Here is a 25,226-nt window from a genome sequence, read left to right on the forward strand (position 1 = left end):
TTCACTCAAACAACTTGTGCACATGTTTTTTATTCAGGATAAATGATCATTTTAATGCTATTGGTGCCAATACTGCAGTTACACAAGGTTAAATATAAATGCCAAAAACAGAATTAAAAACAACATTAGATGCTTTTTTGTTTGTTTGTTTTATAAACACACAGTTACAGCAGCCAAAGAAAAATGAACACAAGAAGTACGGGAACCAAGAACCCAACGAAAGCAAACACTGAAAACAAACATCAACATCTAAACCTCTGTTAGTTCTCAATAAGATCTTCTGTAGAAGTCTGTCAGAAATAAAGTCAATCTGGTTAGTAATAAGTGATGCTGATAATGCTGTTTGTGGAGTTGTTTATTCCTCTACTGAAATCTGGAGAGATTTAATGTCTTTTACTTGCAGCTGATTTTACCAAATGCTCAATCATCAGTTATTTGAGGACTTTATTATCTCATTAACTTCAACACTGTTTCAGTGTTTCTTTTAACATTCTGGAGATTATATAAACACTGAGCAGTGTTCACTGAGGATTTTACTGTATGTCGTACATTTCAGCTTTTATCCAAACAGAGTTTTGTACCTGTAAATGTTTTTTTTTACAGACAGTACAAACATGTCCAGTAGAAAAAAATATGCAACTTTTTTTTAAAGTATATTTTCTACAAGTATCTGTATTTTATGTCTGTGTCTAAGAGCAGCACAAGTGTGTCAGTGGGAAACACTGTCTCCTCACAACAAGAAGGTTCCTGGTTCGAGTCTCAGCTGAACCAGAAAGTCTTTCCTTCAGATCTGGTTTCCCTCACAATCCAAAGATGTGTGAATTACAGATGTTAAAAGGTGTGAATGTGTGTTTTACTGCCTATGGATGGATCCGTGGATGAGGTTTTTTTTCTTAACCTTATACGGAGGTTTCATGAACGTCTGTATCAGACGTGCAGATGTCGTCAAAAAAGGACGTCATAAAAACCATTCTGGCTCCTCAGTGGACGTCTTTTCAACGTGTGCCAAGATTTTGAAAAGACGTCTTCTGGACATAACTTAGTGGGATAAGGATGTCGTTACCTCAGAAAAATGATCATGTGGCCACGACTTATCAAGTTCCCACAAATTTATATCTCATGGCCGTGACAACACTAGGAGAACCAAACATGTCCCCTCCCGGTCACCGTAAACGTTATTAGCATAATGTATCTGAATTCATCATAATATGTCAGAAAATGGTTTCAGTTCACACATTTAGTTAGAGGCTGAGTTGATCATTTTTTCAAAGTCTCTTTAACTTTCCTCTTCACTAGTGGTTAGATACTTTCTGCTGTGACAGCCTAAAAAAGTGTGAAATGTTTCGGTACTGGTAACTTTCTGCCAGGACATTATATGTTTTTCTATGGATTTTTTTTCTTACAGTGTATTTCACAGTGCTACTATATACAACCAAAACACCAATTGGTCTGCTGTTTGTTTTCTTTTTTAAGACCTCTATTTAATCTTGAAGAAGACTTGAAGAAAAACTCTGCATCTCCCTCACTAGCACAGAAATCATCTCCTGCTCGACCTGCTGAATCTCTGTTAAGTGATGATTGAGCATTATTGATTAACGCCTGCTGTTAACAATCAGAATCCCAGCGGAAAGAGAAACAAGAGGAGAAAAAGAAGAGAGATGAACAGAAACACACTGTTGTTACAGAAGGAGAATAAGGAAGAAACAGATTAGTAAATTATGACATTTGACTCAAATGGTTTAGTAATTTTTATCTGTAGTTTTATTACTTACAAGACAGGTTGAATCACATATGACGTATAAAAGTGCTGTGGTAGAAAGATCACTCTAATATAACAGTATGGTGATAAGCTGAATGGAGATAAGCTTTCAGTGATGCTACACCATCCATATGTAAAGCACTTTGAGTGCAGAGAAAAGCACTATATAAATGTAACATATTATTATTATTATCTTTTGTGGAAGAATTTTAAGTTAGGCATTGAGAAGTATTTAGGTTACATTCACACCATTAGTCTAAATCTGATTATTTGTGTATCCGAAAATTAAAATTATTGACTGTCCCCTTTGTGTATCGCAACTGTTCACATCCGAATAGTGTTCCCCTTGGTGCTTTTTCATTTTCCGGAATATCGACAATGGTTTCCATGGCAGTGACGTTGTGTTGGTGGACATACGCCAAAAAAAAACAACAACCACAACATATACTGTAAAAAATATTTTTGCGTTTTTAATAATTTAGTTATTTCAACTTTTTATAATAATTTAGTTATTATTTACCGTATATCAGGTTTTCTTGTCCTCAACTATATGTAAATAAAAGCCTAAATTTAATCTTTTTCATCATGTAAAGTGATTGTGTCTCTTTAGAAGATCTGGATTAAAGCTCCTTTCAAATGGATTTATTTTACTACCTCTTTATGAATGTTTTGAAGCATCAGAGTTTTGGGTGAATAAACTTTCAATGGAGCAACAGAAATCTCTCAGACATCATTAGAAATATTTTGGATTGTGTTCCAAAGTTCAAAAGTCTTATGGGTTTGGGATGACATGAGGGTGAGTAAATGATGACAATTTTCATTTTTGGGTGATCTTACCCTTTAACTCTGTTAAGCAAACTGCAAAGTTTCCAATAGGAAATATCCTTGAGTAGTGATTTACCATTTTCTAAATTATTAATGGTCAATCAAAAACAATAACACTGAAAATTGGTCCATCACACCACAATGACATATTGCTACATCAGACGATTTCTGACAAAATCAGCCTTCTCAATCAGTACTGGAGGATACTCTAATTTCATAACATAAATGAGTCATAACAGCAGGCACGTGACTTGGGGAAGATTATCCAGGTAATCCACTACAATTTTACCTTCCAAAATTATTGCAGTAGATGTAGTGTCAAGTAGCAGAGAGCTAGGCATGGTTCTAGAGTCCTCAGGGAATGCTTCAGTATGCTGATGATACATTTCTTCTTCATCAAAGTCCTAAAAACAGTGGCATATGACCAAAATATGTCATTACAGTCATTACATATTTTAAGAGTACATATTAACCCATTGGAAAAATGTATTGCTCAGTGGTTGCTTTTGTTAAGCTCATGAGACTTACAGTAGTAGTGATTCTCATATATCCCTCATTTTTTCAGATGTTTCTCCTAAAATTCCTTAGGAGAAATAAGAAAAGACAGAAATGAGATATGAGAAATATCTGAGAGAAAAAGAGTCAAAACTGAGAGAGTGGTGGAAGAAATTTAGAATATCTCTTTATTGTCTTTCTGCAGTCTCAATACTCCTTTATAGGAATATTTTATTGCTCAGAGGTTGCTCCTTCTAAGCTCATGAGACTTAGTTGTGATTCTCAAATATCTCTCATTGTAGTATCAACACTGTCTCAGATGTTTCTCCTAAAATAAAAGTAGACACAATTAGTGATGGTTTATACACTGCTTCATGAAGCTCCGAAGCTTCATAAATCTTTTGTTTCGAATCAGTGATTCAAAGCGTGTATCAACCTGCCAAAGTCACATGATTTTAGTAAACGAGGCTTCATTACGTCATCGCTGTTTCAAAACGTTTCAAAACAGTTAATTTCAATGGTTCACCGGTAGAGGGCGATGATAAAGTGACTAATCATGTATATTCACTGAGAACTATTGAACAAGTGTCTATGGGCTTTTACCTGATCTCTGATCAGTTTTATACATTTGTAGATGTTTTAATTAGACATTAGAATAATTAAAATGAATAATGGTTGTTATTAATCTCTTATTGGCCTGTTTAGCTTGAGCCATGGAACAGAGAAACAAGCCTTGAAAATTGATACATTAATAAAAAAAACACATATTATACAGATACTATATATTTAATCTTATTAGATGATTAGTTAATTGCATTTTATTGATTTTACTTTCAATAAAACTTTTGCAATACATTTGTAAATGGGTATTTTTAATGCATGTTTGGTCTGAGTTTTGTTGCATTTACATTGTTCTGACCACTAGGGGTCACCGTGGAGACGGGTGTCAGATTGTTTCGAAGCCTCGAATCATTACGGCACATTTGATTCAACTGCTTCAGTGTTTCACGAAGCCTCGATTTGCCCATCACTAGACACAACTGAGACATGAGAAAGTTCTGAGAGAAAAAAGTCCAAAATGAGAAACAATAAATCCTTTTATTGTAAATATTTTTTTTAGAATTTGCTTTTTCCCCCCTTACCTTTAATAGACAGGACAGTAGGATGAGAGACAGGAAACAGTGGGAGAGTGAGAAGGGAACAGGAGCAGTAAAGTACCTTTAGCTGGGATTCAGACTTGTGCTGTCTGAGGAGCTGCTGTGTCTCAGTGTTGATGTGCTGTCCACAAGGCTATATGTGTGACTGTGTGTGTGTAGATGGAATAGATTCACTCGGAGAACAGGTGGATGGTCACTCAGGGTTGCTTTACTGTATCTGTGACACGAGAAAACTGGGAAAACAGGACCAAATGGCTTATCAGCAAACAGCATATAGCACATCGATGTCGCATACAACGTCAGCAGAACGAGCTATGAGATTCTGATTATATACATTTTCTCAAATTGAGCGTGAACATATAGTGGAAATAATTCTTAATAAAGCATACATCCATAAAAATAAAATATAAAACACTAATACAGACAATTCACATTAATACAGTGAAAATATAAACTCAAGTAACCATCATTTTACATATTTTACATAAATGAAATGAGGATAGAAGAATGCAGCCCTTAGATGGCGCAGTTACACAGCAGAGAGCACGTGCGAGACGATACAGCACATGTGCTAAAAGCTAACACTCAGCTGGGGCTAATATTTTAGCACACAACATGACAAAACTCGAATAAAACACAGGGATACGCCCAAACATGAGATAAAATGGAGCGAACCCGGTCGTTTCATGAACAGTGCAGTTGTAACTAAAGGTTAATGTCCGTAGAAGCTGTGGCCACCTCGCCTTGGATTTGACTGGAAGAGCTCTTATCATATTCCCCAGAGTCCTGTTAAAACGTTCTGCTAAACCATTACCCATAAGGTGGTACGGTGTGGTGTGTGATTTTTGAACACCAGCCATCTCAAGTAGGTTCTTGATGATCTTGCTTTCAAAGTTTGCACCCTGGTCTGAATGTATTCTCTTTGGAAATCCATAAATGCAGAAGAAATCATTCCAAAGGCGACGAGCAACTTGTTTAGCAGACTGGTTTTGACAAGGGAAGGCGTGTGCCATCTTAGAGAAATGATCCGTCACTACTAGGACATCAACAACTTTTCCTGAAATCTGTTCAGCACTCCAAAAATCTATACATATGAGCTCCATTGGCTCAGAGGTCCGAATGTGCTCAAGGGGCGCACGAGCATCTGGCTCCGGAGTTTTCCTGACAACACGTCTCTGGCAGTTCTTTACGTAAAGCTTCACATCCTTGCTCGTCCCTGGCCAAAAGAATCTTTCAGCTGCGAGGGAGAGAGTTCTTGCACTCCCCTGGTGTCCGGCGGCATCATGAACACCACGGAGAACATCATTCTTTAGAGAATCAGGCACAACATACTGAAAGAGTTTTCTATTCATCAGCCAATCCTTTTTCACTCTGTACAGCACATGATTACGAATCTTTAGCTTTTTCCAGTGCTTCAAAATGTTTGTTACAGAGCTAGGTTCCTTTGCTCTCTCACTCCTTAAAGGACATTTATGTCTGAGAACATAGTTGATGACTCTACCGACTATGTTGTCCTGCTCTTGAAGACTGGCAAGTCTGGAAAACGGGATTGCAACAGATGGATCTTCAACGGGGAGCTGGAGTGACGTTGGACTAGCTACGGGCAAAGGACTAACTCCACCATCGCAGTGAGCACCTAGGGCAGCAGAAACTCCAGCAGCATCAAAGGATCTGGGACATGAGTCATTCACATTATCCTGCAGCTCATTCTCAGTTTCATCTTCACTGGTAACCTGCACATTCTGACAGTTGTTAGTGACACGAAAGGCATCTTGCACAGTACCGGTAACAACACCATTGACTTCATCCAAGAGAGAAACGTATGGTTCTTTCAGCAGACGGTGGCTGACACAAGACTTAACAAAGGGCTCTCTGCTCAATGCATCTGCAACAACGTTCTTCGTACCTGACACATACTTCAGGTCAAAGTCGTATGCAGCGAGCTTCGCCACCCATCGCTGTTCACACGCGTCCAATCTGGGTTTGGTTAGAATATAGGTCAAAGGGTTATTATCAGACCATGCCGTGAAATGTCTCCCTTTTAGCCAGTGGCTAAACTTGTCACAAATAGCCCACTTTAAAGCCAGAAATTCGAGTCTGTGTGCTGGGTAGTTCATCTGATACTTCGAGAGTGTTTTGCTTGTAAAAGCAACTGGGTGTGCAATTTTCTCATCAGGGGGTACCTGAGATAACACAGCTCCTATGCCATCAAATGAAGCATCAACAGAGAGAATGAAGGAATGACTGAAATCTGGGTGAGCGAGAGTCACACTGTGCAGACGTTCTTGCTTTAAGATTTCAAAAGCGTTTTGGCACTCACTAGTCCAATCATCAGGCGAAAGCTTCACAACACTGAGTGGCTTCCTCATACGACCACACTTCCTTTGAACTTCATTCTGTGACCGATCTGATAGGAGATTGAACAGAGGTTTCGCCTTAGCAGAACAGTCCTGAATGAAGTGCTGATAATATAAAATCATACCCAGGAAAGATCTGATCTTCTTTTGAGAAGGGGTTATACCATCAGCATCCATGAGATCGATGGTCTGGATGTCATTGATGACCTTAACCCTCTGGAGTCTGAGGCTGATTTTGGGCCCTGGAGAAGTTTTGACATGCTCTGACATTTGTGCTTTTATCAGTTGATTATAAACATATTAATGACAAAAGTGTCATTACACTGTATTCAGCACAAACTAGGCTACCATAATATGTGAGGAACATGTATGTACATGTTTGTGTTTTTAAAGGAATAATGTTTATGCGTGGTTATTGAAAAAACAAAAAAAAAAGTAACTGAAACAATACCTCAAAATGCATACTAAATGTTTTTTCACAAGACTTTTGAGAATTGTATATTTTAGTGTAGAGTTTTTGCTTCAAAATGATGTGGAAATGATCCTCCCTACTCTGACACATAAAACATTGTATTGATTTTAAATTTCTAAGACACTTTTTGTTTAGCTAGGCCATATGCGAAGAGGTGTGACTCTTCATGAATAATGAAGTGATTTACACCTGGGGAGATTAAGACCCTGCCCCTAATGAGCCGCATAATGAGCCATTCAGTCAGGAATGTGACTGAGTCAACTAAGAAAATGCAAAGACAAGACATATCATTGTTTTTTTTCTTTTTTATTTAAAATAAAGTTAACAATATAATCCACATATAAACTAGGGTCAAAGGCACATTTTGTGTATACAGGCAAATAAAGGTAAGGTTTATAAAAAAAAGCCCACTTTTACACCCTATACATAACCTGCTTGATCGCATATAGATAATCTTTGCAGCCCAATGGTCAGTGAGAGGTGGTGAACAGAGAATCTGAACAGTCACACATCTGTGTGCCATTTTTGAAAACAGTTCCTTTTCAACTGAAGACACAAGTAAATGTCACATGCCTGGCATTTCCAAGGTGTGTCTTGCCTTTTACCAAGCTGTACTTTGCAAAGCATGCAGTTCCGACGACCAGCGGTGGCATTATTCCTTGCATTTTGAACATTTTGAAGAGACTCTTAGGAGTGTGTTCATCAGCAGGACGCAGCTGTGGTCCAGGTTCCCGTGCAGGTAGGAATCTCAGAGTCTGTGGAACCATGTCAGTGTCATTATCTGTTTTCCATGACAGAGCTGAATGCCTGTTGCTTGTCTGAATGTTTTTCTTGGCCTTTTTTGCAAGGGGTTTTGGAGCACTCTCATTAGGGCTATAGCTGGAGAAAAAAAAACAGTGAGATGGTTATTACACAAGGAGCTATACTATTTGCATCATCAATAACTAATACTAATATAATGTTTATTATTGTATATATTAACATTACCAAGCACTAATGCTAATATATTGTGCACGCATAAGAAAGAAAGCCATACAGACACATATATACATACACTACTGTTCAAAAGTTTGGGATCACTAAGATTTTTAATGTTTTTAAAATACGTTTCGTCTGCTCACCAAGGCTACATTTATTTAATTAAAAATACAGTAAAAACAGGAATATTGTGAAATATTATTCCAATTTAAAATAACTGTGTACTATTTAAATATATTTCACAGTCATTTATTCTTGTGATGTCAAAGCTGAATATTCACCATCATTACTCCAGTCTTCAGTGTCACATGATCCTTCAGAAATCATTCTAATATGATGATTTGCAGCTCAAGAAACATTTCTGAACAATTGTAAACAATAAATGTCTCTTGAGTAGCAAATCCTCATATTAGAATGATTTCTGAAGGATCATGTGACACTGTAGACTAAATAGTACACAGTTATTTTAAATTGGAATAATATTTCACAATATTACTGTTTTTACTGTATTTTTAATTGAATAAATGTAGCCTTGGTGAGCAGACGAAACTTATTTTAAAAACATGAAAAATCATACCGATTTCAAACTATTGAACGGTAGTGTACATAGGCCTACCATATAGTGGGTGAACATGTACTTACTCTTTCTCATTTCCGCCTGTGTTGCTGGGTGCCCTCTTAGTGGGAATTGCAGGTGAATGTGAGAGTGATGGATCCACATTCCTAAAAAAAACAAATTGTAAAAAAAAAAAAACCTGTTATTATTAGCATATAAGATACTACTCTCATACCATTAGCTATGCATAACGGACAGGAAAGTAACAGGTATACAAGCATGCTGTATATGTCTGTCAACTGGCCATTACCGGACAAAGTGTGCGAATGTGTAAACGTTACAGTCTGCTATATCAGTTTGCACATATAGTGGGTAAACGTGTACTTACTCTTTCTCATTATCGCCTGTGTTGCTGCGTGCCCTCTTAGTGAGAATTGCAGGTGAATGCGAGAGTGATGGATCCACATTTCTAAAACAAAACAAAAAAACTGTTGTTATTATTAGCATATAAGATACTACTCTCATACCATTAGCTATGCATAACTGACAGGAAATTAACAGGTATACAAGCATGCTGTATATGTCTGTCAATTGGCCATTACCGGACAAAGTGTGCGAATGTGTAAACGTTACAGTCTGCTATATCAGTTAGCACATTTAGTGAATAGCAACACGTTCGCGCATTTCACAACCAAGCATATTTTAGCACGTTCATCATAATATGCTATTCAGCTGCATGCAGTTAATCGATCTAACGCGTGTATCCAACGTATCTATGCATATTAATAACAAGTCGAATATCAACAGAAAAGCATTCTATTTATAAGCATTTTTTGAGATAAAGTTATATAGAGTTATATAGATAGGCCTAGATGTAAATATAAGGCAAATATATAGGCTATGTACGCTTATATAAAAAAAAAACACGTCAAATAATTTAAGTAACGTTATATCAACAGAAAAGCATTCTATTTATAAGCATTTTTATGAGATAAAGTTATATAGAGTTATATAGATAGGCCTAGATGTAAATATAAGGCAAATATATATGTACGCTTATATAGAAAAAACACGTCAAATAATTTAAGTAAAACTAAATCACTTACTCATCAGAAACTGTATCTTCAGCTGGATCAAGTCGCTCTTCAAAATACAGACGTTCATCGTCAGAGTCGTGTTCTTCTTCCGAGGAAAAAGTGAACTCTTCCTCACTGTCCAGGACCATCTGAAGAGCCTGCTCACCTGAGTAGTGATGCTTTTTAAGACGCTGTTAGGGGCGTTTACAGTTTGCATAGATCGCCTCAGCACATTATATTATGAATAGAGCGCTCTGCGCGTGGGCGGGCACACATTAAAGATAATTAGGTAAGACAGGAGAAACAGTACCTCTCTTTACTTTTATACTGATTACATAAAGGGAGAATATTTTTTTTAGAATTTATTTGTTTCGTTTAAAAGTAGACACTTAAAGCTTTGCAAAGACATATCTCTCATGTCCATGTAGCATGTATAAGCCGTCTATTTTAGTTACTTTTAGTGACGTTTTAGAATGATGTTTGCAGAGACGGAGATGGCAGGACAGCACACCCTGTATATTTTATTTATTTTTAAAAAGCACAAAGTTTTATTTTGATTGTGAGTGTACACAAAAAAAAGAAGACATTCTATAGTTTCATTTGATATATTACTTATGTCTCTATGATAAAAAATGACGGAGTATTTTAAGTCTGTTTTGCTGCAATGTGAAAAAAAAACTGCAAAACGCGCCGGCGCGTTTTTAGACCTCAGAGTGTTAACTTTTTCTGGGTCAGTCTGAACACCATGCTCAGTGACAACGTGTCCTAAGAACTTAACAGATCTCCTGAGGAACATGCACTTCTTTGGAGCTAACTTTAAGTTGTGTTTAGACAGGCGTGAGAAAACCAGCTCTAGTCTGTGAAGAGCTACCTGCTCGCTTGGAGCGAAAACCATCAAATCATCCAAGTAGCAAAGAAGGCCAGTGAAATTCTCATCACCGAAGATGGACATCATCATCCTCATAAAGGTTGCTGGGCTGTTGGTCAAACCCTGAGGTAGACGATTGTACTCGTGAAGCCCGAAAGGAGAGGAAAAGGCGGTGTACTTCTTATGCTCTTCAAACAAGGGAACATTATAAAAGCCAGAAGTTAAGTCCATGGTTGAAAAGAAAACATTTCCTCCTAGGGCTGCAAGTGCATCGGCTTGGTGTGGGAGTGGGTGGACATCTTTTACTGTCTTCGCATTCAGCCATCTAAAATCTGTACAAATACGAAGGTCACCATTCTTTTTCCACACCAAAACTAATGGAGATGCATATTCACTCTGGGATTTCCTTATAATGGCCTTCACTTCCATCTCATTCAAGACAGTGCGCAGCTTTTCATAGTGGCAGGGGGCTACACGTCAATAAGGGAGTCGAAATGGCTTCTCGTCCACCAAATGAATTTTGTGGACAAAGTCGGTGGCTTCCCCACAGTCCATCTTTCCATGTGAGAAAGTCGACTCATGTACATGTACAGAAGTTCTTGTTGAGAATTAACAGAGGTTTTGATGTTGATGTTTTATTAAAAATATTTAATCACTGTGATGGTAATCAGTGTTTGCTGTAGTTAGACTCTTGACTTTTAAATATTAGTTTTTCTTTGGCTGCTGCGACTTTGTTTACGAAGCACTTATGATATGGCAAGAGAAAATATGCTCATAAGTCATAATGGTTATGTTTTAATGATGACATTATCATCATGTAGTGACCTGATTCACTGATCTAATCCAGCATTTATATATTTATTAATTTTTCATTACAGTAAATCTGTGATGTTACAGTTTGAGATCAAGCAGTGCTTTTATAGTCTGAAGTATTTTTAAAAACACACAGAGACATCAAGTATCATCATATGAACCTCAACAATGGTATCAAACAAAAGTTGCAGTGCATGATGGGATCCACCAAGCATATAATTAGCACATAGAAAACATTGACAAATACAGACTGTCAGTTAGGGGCTAAGAGTAGATCTTGTCTTATTGCATAAATAAACCTGGTATGTTACCAAAGAAACTGAAGTGTCTGAATTACACCTTGCAAAAGAATTACACCAAACCATACACGACCCTTGCAAAAACGTGTGGTATTGTAAAAGAGAAACTAAATGCAATGGACAATTACCCAACCACAGAAATTAACAGATATCCTGTTTACTCATACTTAACCTCACACAGATGCAAACCGCACACAATTTGTAATTTTGTATAGCACACAAAACCGGATGTAATTAATTTACTGTTTTGAATTTGCAAATGTCATGAAATGAGTCAAGTTAATAATTCCCATTTTCAATTCACATTTGTTTGTATAGCGCTTTTTACAATAAATATCGTTTTAAAGCAGCTTTACAGGAAATGCACGTCAACATTACAATTTAGAGAATCTGATAACAGAGGTGACTGTGTCCAATTATGTAGTTTCAGAAATGTACATATACAATACTGCACACATGTTGATGGCACATGAAAAAAAAAATATTCCACATCATTTTTTGGTTCATTTGGGAACATTTTATTGATACATTTTTTTGCAACATATGGTGCAACATTGTGCAACAATGGTACAGAATTACCGGAATTTATAAAAAAAAATTATCATCAAAATCACATTTTCTTCAAAAATCATTTTTTTCAAGAAATCATTAAATAAAAAGGGAAAAACACTTGAAAGACATTGATATATTGAATTTGATACATGCATAGGTCATAGGTAGTGTGTCATGCTATATAATGTACTTCATGTAATAAGATTTCATTCCGTACAAAACTTCAAAAAGCACTTCTTCTCTGCTGTGACATAGTGGTGTGTTACAATTTTTGCACATCACTTTGGGTGTAACAATAAGTACAAAAACAAGTTTAAATCACTATATTTTTATCTAATTTATAAATCATCATACATTTTAGCATTACATTACATAGTTATCAATACATTTAACATGATTTTGGCTTGACACAAAGTTCATATTTGTATAATTCATTATTTTACAGGAACATCTAAATGCAGGTTCAAACAGGAAGGCATTTTTTGTTTTGATCTGGTTTATTCCTGTTCATTTTTGCTCAAGTTAAAATGGGTAAATACATTTCTGTCTTTTGATCCAAAAAATATAATAAAATGTTATGTGCTTTGTAACATTCTAAAAAATTTGAATCATACAATTATACCAAGGGAAATGCAATGGCAAATCACTGCTGTCCATTTAGACCACACAATCATAAAACTTAAATAAACAACAGAAAAGAAATAAGTAATAAATGATATAATTGAACAATAATGATAAATGATGTAAATGAATAATAATATGAATAAATGATAAATGATGTAAATCACAAGAATGAATGAATGACAACTACATAAATGACTGATTATAAATTATTATAAAAAAAAATCATTTTAAAAAACTGAGTAAATATAACACATGTTAAAGTAATGCACACAGGCTGCTATTGAAAATCTTTAGATCTTTCAATATTTAGTATAAAGTTTATTGCTTTGCCACACCCCCCGGAGTCTGAGATGGTGTGGCAATAGTCCAGGGTGGAGTGCCCTCTGGTGGCAATGACGGGCACTCTCACTGATGATCTCATTGCCACCAGAGGGCACTCCACCTAGCCTTGTGTGTTTATTACCTGTGTTTTGACCTGGGCATTGACTTAGGGGCATTTATGGCTGAGTTCTGAAATGAAAGTGAAGTAGAAAGAATTGTAACACCAATTGTAAAAGAGAAAAATGAAAATAATTGCATGGTAAACAATGCCTCAGACATACACCCTTCCTTGGCAGAGGTGCCTTCTGAATTGTGGGCTAAACATAAATATGATGTGGGATTGATTAAGGGGTGCGAACCGGTGGTAATCACTTCAAACAGCAATATCCTTTGAAACGTGAGGCCATTCTGGGCACCACGCCAGTGTTTGAGTCACTACTAAGGGAAAGCGTAATAATTCCATGCAATGATTCACCTGTGTGCACTCCAATCTTTCCTGTAAAAAACAAAACAAAAAACAAAACAAAACAAAACAAACAAAAAATGTATAAGAGACAAGGGTCAACTCACAGAGTGGTGTTTTGTCCAAGACTTGCAAGCAGTTAATGCAGCTGTCAGACAGAGAGCTTCTCTTGTAGCTAACCCCTACACAATACTGGCACAAATTCCAAAAGATGCTTTCTTTGATCCATCTGTTTCTTTTCTTTCTCAATTCTTTTCAGTGGTAGACGTGGCTAACGCATATCTCAGCGTGCCAATGGATAAAGATAGTGAATTTTGGTTTGCATTTAATTTTAATGGTAAAGGATACACTTTTACAAGGTTGTGCCAGGAGTACTGTGGTACCCACAATTTATGGAGCCTCTGATTTTGACAGCTGGGACTGCTTTGCTACAATATGTGGATGATCTGTTTATCTGTGCTAAAAATGAAGCTTTTGTGTGGCTGAGGCTACGTTTACACATGGGCGGCTATTTTCATAAACGGACATTTCAGCCTCTCCGGTTTCAAAAATAACATTGTGCACACATGTCAGTTTTCAGAAAAGTTTTCATTTACACGTACCCGTGTATGTATGACGTCAAGAGTGTAACGAGCAGCTCAAGCCCACGTAAGCCAATCAGAATCCCGAAAAAAAATCCCGAATTCCTCTTGAAGTGATTCGAATTTGTTGCAAAATTGCTGATCTCCGAGCACTCATTCGTCTCTGCTCCTCAACATAATGGAGCAGCTGTATTTGCAAATGCAAACACACGAGAAGAGTTTGCACCAACATAAATGCGACTGCTACTCTGAACGCTTCCATGATCACATGTAAATATAGGTCGCACTTTTTGACATAGGTGCGAGCTCTGGCGCATACTGTGACGTTGGCTGCCTAAACACCCGTTTGTCTCAGTTTACATGCAAACGTGCAAACGAAGATTTTCAAAATCTCCACTCTGGCCGGAGTTTTTAAAAAGACTCGTTTTCAGAGGCGAATTCTCTGTTTGCGTGTAAACGAAGGGCGCAAACGAAGGGAAATGTCTCCGTTTTTCAAAATAACCATGTACGTGTAAACGGGGCCTGATACTGTCTCCCTCCTGAAGCATTTGGCACAGGAGGGACACAAAGTCAGCCTATCAAAATTGTAGTTTGTTAAACAACAAGTGACATTCTTGGGTCATGTCATATCCCCAAACAGTAAATCTCTATCTGATAAGAGGGTGCAGGCCATGAAAGATGTGCCAAAACCGATCACAAAGAAACAAATGTCATTTTTTGGGCATGTGTTCATATTGTAGAACATTCATTCCCAAATATGTGATACTTGAACAGCCCCTGAGAGCACTCACAGTAGGGAAGGGGCTAAGGTCGTGTGACAAAATTGAGTGGACAGAGGAGACAAATTAAGCTTTTGAATCTATGAAGCTTCAAATTTCTCAGGCTCCAACGTTGGGCCTACCTGTGCCAATAAAGCCCTTTGTTCAGATGGTGGATGAGAAACATGGATTTATGACTTCTGTTCTCTTGCAGCATCACAGAGACAGACTGTGACCTGTGGCCTATTTTCAAGCAAATTAGATCCAGTTGCAGCAGGATTGCCACGTTGTCTGAGGGCCGTGGCATCTGCTGAGAAGGCCGTGATGGCGTCTAGAGAATTTGTGGGGTATTTTGATCTAACCTTGATGGGGTCACATGCAGTGTCCATGATTTTGCAAGAACAGAAAACATTGCATTTATTGACAGCTGTTGTGGTTAAGCGTTGCACAACCTTGAATCCTGCCAGCCTCCTCCCGACAGAGGAGAATGGGGAGGAGCACCACGTCCATTTCTTTCTGACGAACCAACTGAAAATTGTGACAATGTCCTCTTTGTGGATGGCTCAGCATTCAAAGATCCACAAACAGACAAGAATCAAGTCAGGTACATGGTAACAACTGAGTCTGAGGTTGTGGCATCCGGCGCATTGCCATCAAATTACTCAGCCCAGGCAGCAGAGCTTGTGGCTTTAACAGAAGCATGCAAACTCATGGCGGGTAAATGTGTCACAATTTATACAGATTTGTGTTATTCTTTTGGAGTTTCCCATTGTATGGGACATGTGAATGTCTTTTAGTTATTACACAAGTTTTGGCGCGTTTCTTTTTATCTTGTATTCATCACACGAAGTCCATAGTTCCCTTTATCATGGTTTATTCTTCCAAGTCAATAAAGAATCGTATTTCTCAAATACAGCACATCCTCTTGCTCAACAATGTCTTCTTAACAACTTATTTGTAAACATATTATACTTGTGTTTATGCCAATTTATGCTATATCTCAATTATAAAACGGTCAAAAGCTTTGTGTTCTCCCACCGTTCGTCTGAACTTATTGCATGTGCGTCAATATCTTCAACAAAAAATATATTCAACAATAAACAATAGGGTCTGGCTGCAGACAGGATGCACTCTCAGCCGCGCATGCGCATTAAGACATGCACTCTCTGCCGCGCATATATATTTATATATATATACATATATATACTGCCGCTCAAAAATTTGTGTTCAGTAAGATTTTCATTTATTTGATTAGTAGTACAGATACAAAAGATACAGTATTGTGAAATATCCTATGGAAATATCGCAATTCAAAATAAGAGTTTTGTATTGTAATACATTTAAAACATTTACTTATTTCTGTCATGCAAAGCTGATTTTTCGTCATCCATTACTCCAGTGTTCAATGTCACATGATCTGTCAGAAATCATTCTAATACCCTGATTAATCATCAATGTTGGAAACAACTAAATTTTTTTGCTGCTTAATTCTTTTTATAGCCTGTTAGGATTTTATTGTAAAGATTATGTGGAGAAAAAAAAAAAAAAAAAAAAAACAGAATTTATTCAATATTAAATTCTTTTAAAAAAAGTCTTTACTTGCACATTTTAACATATGAACACATATCCTGAATACAAATATAAATTTTTCAACAACAAAAAAAAATAAAATGATACAAAACCTTTGAAGTGTAGTTGAAAGTATATTAAAATAGAAAACTGATATTGTGAAATATTGTTGCAATTTAAAATAAAATAACATTTACACACACACATATATATATATATATATATATATATATATATAAAATCTTGAGATTTATACATAACTCAAAATCTGGAATCTGAGGGTGCAAAAACAGAAAAATATTGAGAAAATCACCTTTAAAGATGTCCAAATTAACTTTCTAAATTAATTAATTCATAGCCTAACAAGTCAAAGTCACATTGCTACTGCTACTGTCACATTCAATGTTAATATACTTCCAAATACACCAACTTTATGGTTGGTGAGTTTTGTAAATAACAATTTTTTTTTACAATGCTAAATTATATATCTTTATATTTATGTGTATATATATATATATATATATATATATATATATATATATATATATATATATATATATATTTTTTTTTTTTTTTACAATGCTAAATTATATATCTTTATATATATATATATATATATATATATATATATATATATATATATATAAATCATGAAAAAAAGAAATGGACATTTTTTTTTTAATTTTGCGTGCGACAAAAGATTGGTGCGAGATGCATGTTGTCCACCACATTCTCTACAAATGTATTCATGTCCTACATAAATGTAAAGTCAGTGGCTCTACAAGATTGTCCTCTATGCGCTCTGCACTGCAGTGCTGTTCCAAGGCCTCAATGGCTTCTTCATCCTCCACAGTATACGAGGAAGCTGAACTGATCCAAGAAGATCAGCAGAGTTCTCCAAGCACCAGTGACTGGCAATCTTAAAGGATTAGTCCACTTTTAAATAAACGTTTCCTGATAATTTACTCACCCCCATGTCATCCAAGATGTTCATGTCTTTCTTTGTCTATTCAGCTTACGGAGAAAAACGGAACTGGCGCCGTGTTCGTTCTGTATGTAGAATAGGGAAGGCATAGGACATACAGCGTAAGCTTTTTGAAGAATCCGGAAAGCGTGCACGTGAAAGGCGATCACTTGTGTTTATAAAGCATACAATTGTATTTTTGTAGAAAATGACAGATTGTTTCTCTAGATAAGACCCTTATTCCTCGTCTGGTATCGTTTAAAGCTCTTTGAAGCTGCACTGAAACTGTAATTTTGACCTTCAACCGTCTGGCGGCCATTGAAGTCCACTATAAGGAGAATAATCCTGGAATGTTGTCATCAAAAACCTTCATTTCTTTTCGACTGAAGAATGAAAGACATGAACATCTTGGATGACATGGGGGTGAGTAAATTATCAGGAAAATTTTATTTGAAAGTGAACTAATCCTTTAAGATTCGTCATGATACGTACCTAAGAAAAAACAATGCAAGAGGATAATTAAAAAATATGCTGAACAATAATGGCTGCAACCCCTCTAATAAAACTTTTCGTGGAGCCACCTGCTTCTCCGATGCAGACTCAGGGGTGAAAACATTTGTTTCATCTTCCTAAAAAAAAACAAAAAAACATGAAGATTGAATTTGAACCCGTTATCTTTAGTACTATTTGTTCAGGGGTAGAAGATAGACACAATGAACATCTTGAATGTTGAATAAAAAAAGAAAAAAAAGAAATGGATGATTCACAGACAATGAGTTTGATAGTGTGTGCGAGAGAGTTGATAGTGTGTTTGTGAATGAGTTTGGAAGTTTGGGTGAAAGCTTTGATAGTGTGTGAGAAATATAGTAGTTAACATTTGAAGTGGATCAAAACCCTTCATTAAAACCTTCTTCTTAGGACAACTTGATGAACCTTTTTGATCCACTTAAAATGTTGACTATTGTAGTATAGTAGTAAATGAGAGAGTTTGATAGCATGCATGAAAATCTTTGATAGAATGTGAAAGACATTACAGTAACATTTGAGAGAGTTTGATAGTGTGTGCAAGAATATGTTTGAAATATGTCTTGAACAGTCTCTCTTTTGCTTATTAGTGCCCTTTTTGAAGAAGAAGAAGAAAACTTATCACACATCTTATCTTGGAAAAAGATTGCATTTTTTTTTATATGGACTTTCCAGTGAGCCTGAACTTTCTTTTCAAGGGCACAAGGGGCAATGATACAATTTGCAACAAGATGTGCATTTTGGTATCAGCTGCTTTACACCTGCTAGGAGTACTGATTGATCCATCTGTAAGCATATATGGAAGAGACAGAAATGAAAACAATTCTTGCGTATAATATTCTTTGCATGTTTGTTATCTGTTTGGTAGTATTCCATGCATCTCTCGATTTGAAAACTCATTGTTAACATTAAGATGTTATTCCATCTTTATTTTAAATAATTATAAGTAACACCTTGTCTAAACAACAATTATACAGAGTAGGTCACCTGCAAACTTCTCTGTCACTTTATTTAAAACAACAGACCCAAACAAAGACTTTTTCAACACCTAAACAAAAGGAATTTAGATCTTCACTAGTTTACTGGATGAAGAATTGATACCCAATTAGCACGACGGGATACATCAGATAGATATCAGGATAGTTTCGATAACATTATATTATAGATTAAACACTTTTATATCTATACTCAGCAAAAAAAGAAACGTCCTCTGACTTTCAACTGTTTTTACTTTCAGTAAACTTAATGTGTAAATATTTGTATGAACACTAAAAGAGTCAACACCATAAGACATAAACTAAAAATGTTTGACAATGTGTCCCTGAATGAAGGGAGGCTCAAAATCAAAAGTACCAGTCAGTATCTGGTGTGGCCACCAGCTGCTTGAAGTACTGCAGTGCATCTCCTCCTCATGGACTGGACCAGATTTGTCAGTTCTTGCTGTGAGATGTTACCCCACTCTTCCACCAAGGCACCTGCAAGTTCCTGGACATTTCTGGGGGGAATGGCCCTAGCCCTCACCCTGCGATCCAACAGGTCCCAGACGTGCTCAACACGTGGTCTTCCACTGCGAGGATGATCAGCTGTCCTTCCTGTCTCCCTGTAGCGCTGTCTCAGGCGTCTCACAGTGCGGACATGGCAATTTATTGCCCTAGCCACATCAGCAGTCCTCATGCCTCCCTGCAGCATGCCTAATGCACGTTCACGCAGATGAGCAGGGACCCTGGGCATCTTTCTTTGGGTGTTTTTCACAGTCGGTAGACAAGTCTCTTTAGTGTCCTGCGTTTTTAGAACTGTGACCTTAAATGCCTACTTTTTGTAAGCTGTTAAGGTCTTAACGACCATTCCACAGGTGCATGTTAATTAATTGATTATGGTTAATTGAACATGCATGGAAAACATTGTTTAAACCCTTTACAATGAAGACCTGTAAAGTTATTTGGATTTTTACAACATTATTGTTGAAATGCACAGTCCTGAAAAAGGGACGTTTCTTTTTTTGCTGAGTATAGCTAATCATGTATGAATAAGGTAAATATACTTACATCAATTACTTAATGGTCTTAGTCGACTCCTCTAAACACGTGGACTTTTTTTTTGAAAAGTCCAGGAGGCAAGGCTGGTTGGCTTTTCATTAATAAAAGGTGATTAGGTGTCAAGGGTTCCAGATCTGTGGGATCATCTGTTGTAAGGGTAAGTGGTCTGTCGTTTATGATTGCTTCCACTTCGCACAGGAATGTATGCAAGCATTCATCAGTAAGTGTTTGCTCTTTTAGCACAGATCTCAGGATTTTTCTAACGGACCTTATCTGTCTTTCCCACACTCCTCCAAAATGAGATCCTGAGGGTGAGTTGAACATCCACTGTATTCCCTTTTTCAAGAGAGTGCTTTCAATTTTCGATTGGTTCCACTGTTGAATGGCTTTGCGCAGTTCAACCTCAGCACCTACAAAATTGGAACCATTATCGATTCTCATGATTGATACCTGACCCCTCCTGCACACAAAGCGTCGTATGGCATTTAAACACGAGTCTGTGTCCAGTGTATGTGCAACATCAATATGCACAGCTCTTGTTGTCAGGCAGGTGAACAATACCCCATATCTTTTAACTTTACTTCTACCTTGTTTGACATCAAACGGTCCAAAGTAGTCAACCCCGACACTGGTGAAGGGTGGTTGATCTGGCATTACTCTGTCGAGTGGCAGCTCTGCCATTTTCTGCTCTGAAGCCTTTGCTCTAATCTTTCTACAGGTCACACATCTGGAAAGAAACTTCCTAACAATGGAGTTTGCAGAAGGCAGCCAGAATCTTTGTTGCAACTTTGAAAGCATATAGTTTCTTCCGCAATGTCCAATTCTCTCATGAATGTCTCTTAAGATTAAAGTTGTGACATGTGAGTCTTTGGGTATAATGATGGGATGCTTTACATACTCAGGCATTGCAGATCTACCAAGATGGTCTCCAACTCTCAGCAATCCATCCTGAAGTATTGGATCCATTTTAGAAAGGCAACTGTTCTTTTTAACAGATTGATTACCTTTTTGCAACATGGACATTTCTTCTTTGAACCTTTGATTTTGAGTGAACTTGATGATCTCATTTTCAGCCCTTGTTAAGTCCTACATTGTTAGAGCTTTGCAGTTTTGTGCTGTGAAATTTGTGTCACAACTCTGAACCATTCTGTTTTTGGCTGTTACTTGATTGCTGCGCTGTATAATCATGTCTTTAAAACGAAAGATCCATGCCACGGCTCTCTTTAATTTGAACCAATCCGAGTAATAATTGATCAATTTGTTCACAGCATCTGTGCCATCCACTGCACACAAAAGATTTACTGAGGCTGAGTGTTTAACCTCACTGTCATCCACGTTTATTGACAGGTCATGATTTGTCTTAGGCCACTTGCTTTCTGGTTCTTTGAGAAAAGAAGGACCATGGATCCAGCTCACATTTTTCATGAACTTTTCACAAGTAAGTCCTCTGGATGCACAATCAGCCGGGTTCATTGAGGTATTAACGTACCACCACTGTTGTGGTCTGGTTGACTCTTGTATAATGGCAATTCTGTTAGCGACAAATGTTTTGAAACTAAGATTTTCATTGTCAATATATCTCAAAACAGTGGTGCTCTCAGTCCAAAATACAGATTCATGCAACTCCAGTTCCAGTTCATCTTTCAGCATCTTGTCGGTTTTAACAGCAACAACTGCAGCAGTCAACTCCATACGTGGAATGGTGGTCTGCTTCAATGGTGCCATGCGAGACTTCCCCATCATGAAGGCGCAATGTGCGAGTCCATCAGCGTTTAACAGTCTGAGGTATAAGACAACTTTTCTGCGCTCTGTTCTGGAATGTCATTGTCCCATGCAAGTTTTTCTTTGCACAACTGCTGCATTAGAATCTTTGATGGCAATATTACAGGTGAGAGAAAGCCCAAAGGGTCATAGATGGAGCTTGTGACTGACAGGATTCCTCTTCTGGTTACAGGTTTTTCTTTCAAATTGATCTTGAATTTGAACACATCTGAGTTGACACACCATAACACCCCCAGTGCTCTCTCTGCAGGAAGTGCATCTTTGGTCAAATCCAAGTCTCTTACATCTGCAACTCTTTCACTTTCCGGAACAGAAGCCAACAATGCATGACTGTTGCTTGCCCATTTGGTAAGATGAAATCCTCCACTTGCACAAAGTTTTGTGAGATTATTGTGCAAGGCAACAGCTTGAGCAGAGGTTGCAACAGACTTTAAACAATCGTCAACATAAAAGTTCTTGAGAACTGTGTTGACTGCTTCAACAGATGACTTGCTACGATTTTCTTCTGCTGTTCTCCTAAGGGCAAAATTAGCTACACTTGGAGATGACTTTGCTCCAAAGAGATGGACGACCATCTTGTACTCATCTAAGTTCTGATTTACATCTCCATCTGGCCACCATAGGAAGCGGAGCATGTCACCGTCTTTACATAGCTTCAATATCGGCAATCATGGCAACTGGCTCCTGTCTGAAGCGAGTGAGCACTCCAATGAGTGAATTTGTCATGTCTGGACCCTGTAAGAGCTCACTATTCAAAGACACTCCTTGAAAACTGGCAGCACAGTCAAACACCACTCTCAGTTTCTTCTTCTGAGGATGGAATACCCCGTGGTGAGGTATATACCAAACCTGACCATCATGACGATTTAAGTGTGATGTAGGCAGCTTAACTGCATAACCTTTGTTTAGCATGTCAGTCATGAAGTTTGTGTACTCTTTGTGGAAGGAGAGATTTTTCTGTAATTTCTTTTTGAGATTTAGAGCTCGCTGGACAGCAGCACTTCGATTGTTAGGCATTTGGACAACTGTTTTCTTGATAGGAAGGTCAATGTAATAGTGACCATCGGAAAACTGCACTGAATTAGAAACAGACTCCAAAAACTGGTGATCCATCTGCGACATTTCAGCTTTGTCATCACAATTTCTTTCAGGAAAATCGTGGTTGTACTGTTGTATCAGCATCTGTTCCACACTCTCAGTGGAGATTCTGTTGACTGTGATATTTGTTTGTGCATCTTCATGCATGTTTTCTTCAAAGGGTTCCCTAAGAGGTCCATTCAAAATCCATCCAAGGGTGGTCTTCACTGCATAGGGCCCATTGTGCTTACTGTTAATTACTTTCCAAGTTTCCAGAAGCTTGAACTCCTTGTTTCCTATGAGGACTTCCACTCCAGCATCAATATGAGGCAACTTTACTTTGCTGAGGTACGGCCATTTCTCAACATCATGTTGTTGTGGAATGTTTTCCATTGACACTGGTATGCTCTTTTGTGTAAACACTTTGGGAAGTTCAATGAAGTTGTTCTCTTCCAATCCACTCACTTCCAAGTCAGTGAGTACATAACTTTCCATTCGTTTCTTTGAGTTCATAGTGCTTAGCATCATGTCAATCTTTCTGCCTTAGACATTCAACCGTCCTGCTAGTGCATCAGTACAAAAAGTGGCTGAGCTGCCTGGGTCCATAAAGGCATACACTTCCACACACTTATCACTTTTTTGGACTTTATATTGACTGGTACTATGGCAAGAACGCAGTCATCTCCAGCCCCGGTGTAGGCACTTTTCTCATGACTCACTGTCAGTCTTTTCAACTTTTACCATTTTCTTCTCAGGAATCTTGTCTTGTGTGGTTAAGTGCAGCATGCTAGGATGTTTCTTTGAGCATAACTGACATGTGCTTCTTCTGTTACAGTCTTTGCTTAAGTGTCCTTTCACTAAGCATCCAAAGCAAAATCCACTCTTTCTTAAAAAGTCCAATTTGTCCTTATATGACTTAGCACCGAACTGGTAACATTGCTCCAAGGTATGGCTTTTCTCACAGAAAGCACAAGGCTTTGTGAAGGCACTGGTGAATGATGTACTGTTGGTTTTCATCATAGTCAAGTCTTTTTGAGTTTCACCAACTTGTTTGGCGTCAGTTACAAAACTGCTGCTTCTTTTTCCTTCTCTTTTCAGCTTGGTTGCTTGAAGAGACTTGTTGGTGTGTTTTTTATCACCTGTCAAAGCCTCCAGATCTCCAAAAAGTGGGTTTGATATTACTTTTGCTTGGCGATCAACAAACTCCACCAACTGAATGAACTTGGCTCTTCTTCTGTTGTGCTCCTCATACTCGTAAGCATGGGCTCTCCATCTTTCGCGCAACTTGTAGGGCAGCTTTGAGATAATAATCCTCATGTTGGTAGGATTATCCAACTCATCCATATATTCAATGTCCTCCATTACGTTGCGACAAGTGATCAAGAACAATGAAAATGCACTTAAAGACTTTCCATCCTCTGACTTTATTTCAGGCCATTTAAATGCCTTTTGCATTAAGGCTGTTGCAATTTTCAGTTCATTTCCAAACTTCTCGTGCAAGAGTCTTATTGCTTCTGCATAACCACAATCATCTGGCATATGCTGACAACTTTTTACAAGGTCTCTGGGCTCACCTCTAGTATATTGCTCCAGAAAGTACAACTTGTCAGCGTTACTATCAGCTCTGGAGTCGACAGCATGTTCAAATGCTTTCATAAAAGATCTGAACTCAAGTGGATCAACATGAAACAAAGGAACATCACATTGAGGTAGACAAGACATCCGTTGATTCTTCACGAACATTGCTGTGATATCTGTCTGACGTTGCATCACTCTTTGAAGTTCTGATGTTTCAGTATTACAGCCAGATGCTTCATTGACTGGTGTTGACCATTCCTTTGCAGTGTTTGTTTTCTTAGGTCGGACACTTACAGGCATTAGACATTGCAAGAGCAGTTTCTATTTCCAACTTTTCCATTTCAGCCTTTAACTTTGCTTCTTTCAGTTCCAACGCTTGCCTTTCCTTCAAAGCGGCTGCTTTAGCCAACAAAGCTGCTCTGTTAGCTTCTTCCTTAAGACGAGCTGAGGATGCTGTGGATTTTGAGGATTTTTTAGAAACAGACGATGCTCCACTTCCTGACTTATTAGAAGCGACTGTCTTGGCTGACACCATTGACACACTGTCCATTGGTGAGACTTCATTGTCACAAATTTGAGACATCTTAATGCACTTCTTGGTTTCTTCAATCCACAACTCCACTTTTTCCATGAATTTTTTGCAGCATATTAATTTAGGCTGAAACCAGAAATTCTGATCGGCATCATGCTCTTCTTGTTTTAAGTACAGCAACACTGATGCATTACTTTCAACAAATTCTT

The 25,226-nt window shown here is 37.5% G+C and overlaps 2 protein-coding genes across 2 annotated transcripts; both read right to left on the reverse strand.

Moving 5' to 3' along the window:
* Positions 1-7,398: 7,398 nt before the first annotated feature.
* LOC125264367 lies at positions 7,399-10,307 on the reverse strand. Its single transcript, XM_048183630.1, has 4 exons — positions 9,706-10,307; positions 8,988-9,068; positions 8,686-8,766; positions 7,399-7,944 (listed from the first exon to the last, which is right to left on the reverse strand). Exons 1-4 carry the CDS (start codon positions 9,822-9,824, stop codon positions 7,608-7,610), a joined length of 618 nt encoding a protein of 205 aa, XP_048039587.1. The 5' UTR covers positions 9,825-10,307; the 3' UTR covers positions 7,399-7,607.
* Positions 10,308-21,128: 10,821 nt separating this feature from the next.
* On the reverse strand, positions 21,129-21,788 carry LOC125264365. Its single transcript, XM_048183628.1, has one exon. It carries the CDS (start codon positions 21,786-21,788, stop codon positions 21,135-21,137), a length of 654 nt encoding a protein of 217 aa, XP_048039585.1. The 3' UTR covers positions 21,129-21,134.
* Positions 21,789-25,226: the final 3,438 nt, after the last annotated feature.

This window comes from Megalobrama amblycephala, linkage group LG3 (assembly GCF_018812025.1).
Source record: "Megalobrama amblycephala isolate DHTTF-2021 linkage group LG3, ASM1881202v1, whole genome shotgun sequence".
Taxonomy (NCBI): Eukaryota; Metazoa; Chordata; class Actinopteri; order Cypriniformes; family Xenocyprididae; genus Megalobrama; species Megalobrama amblycephala.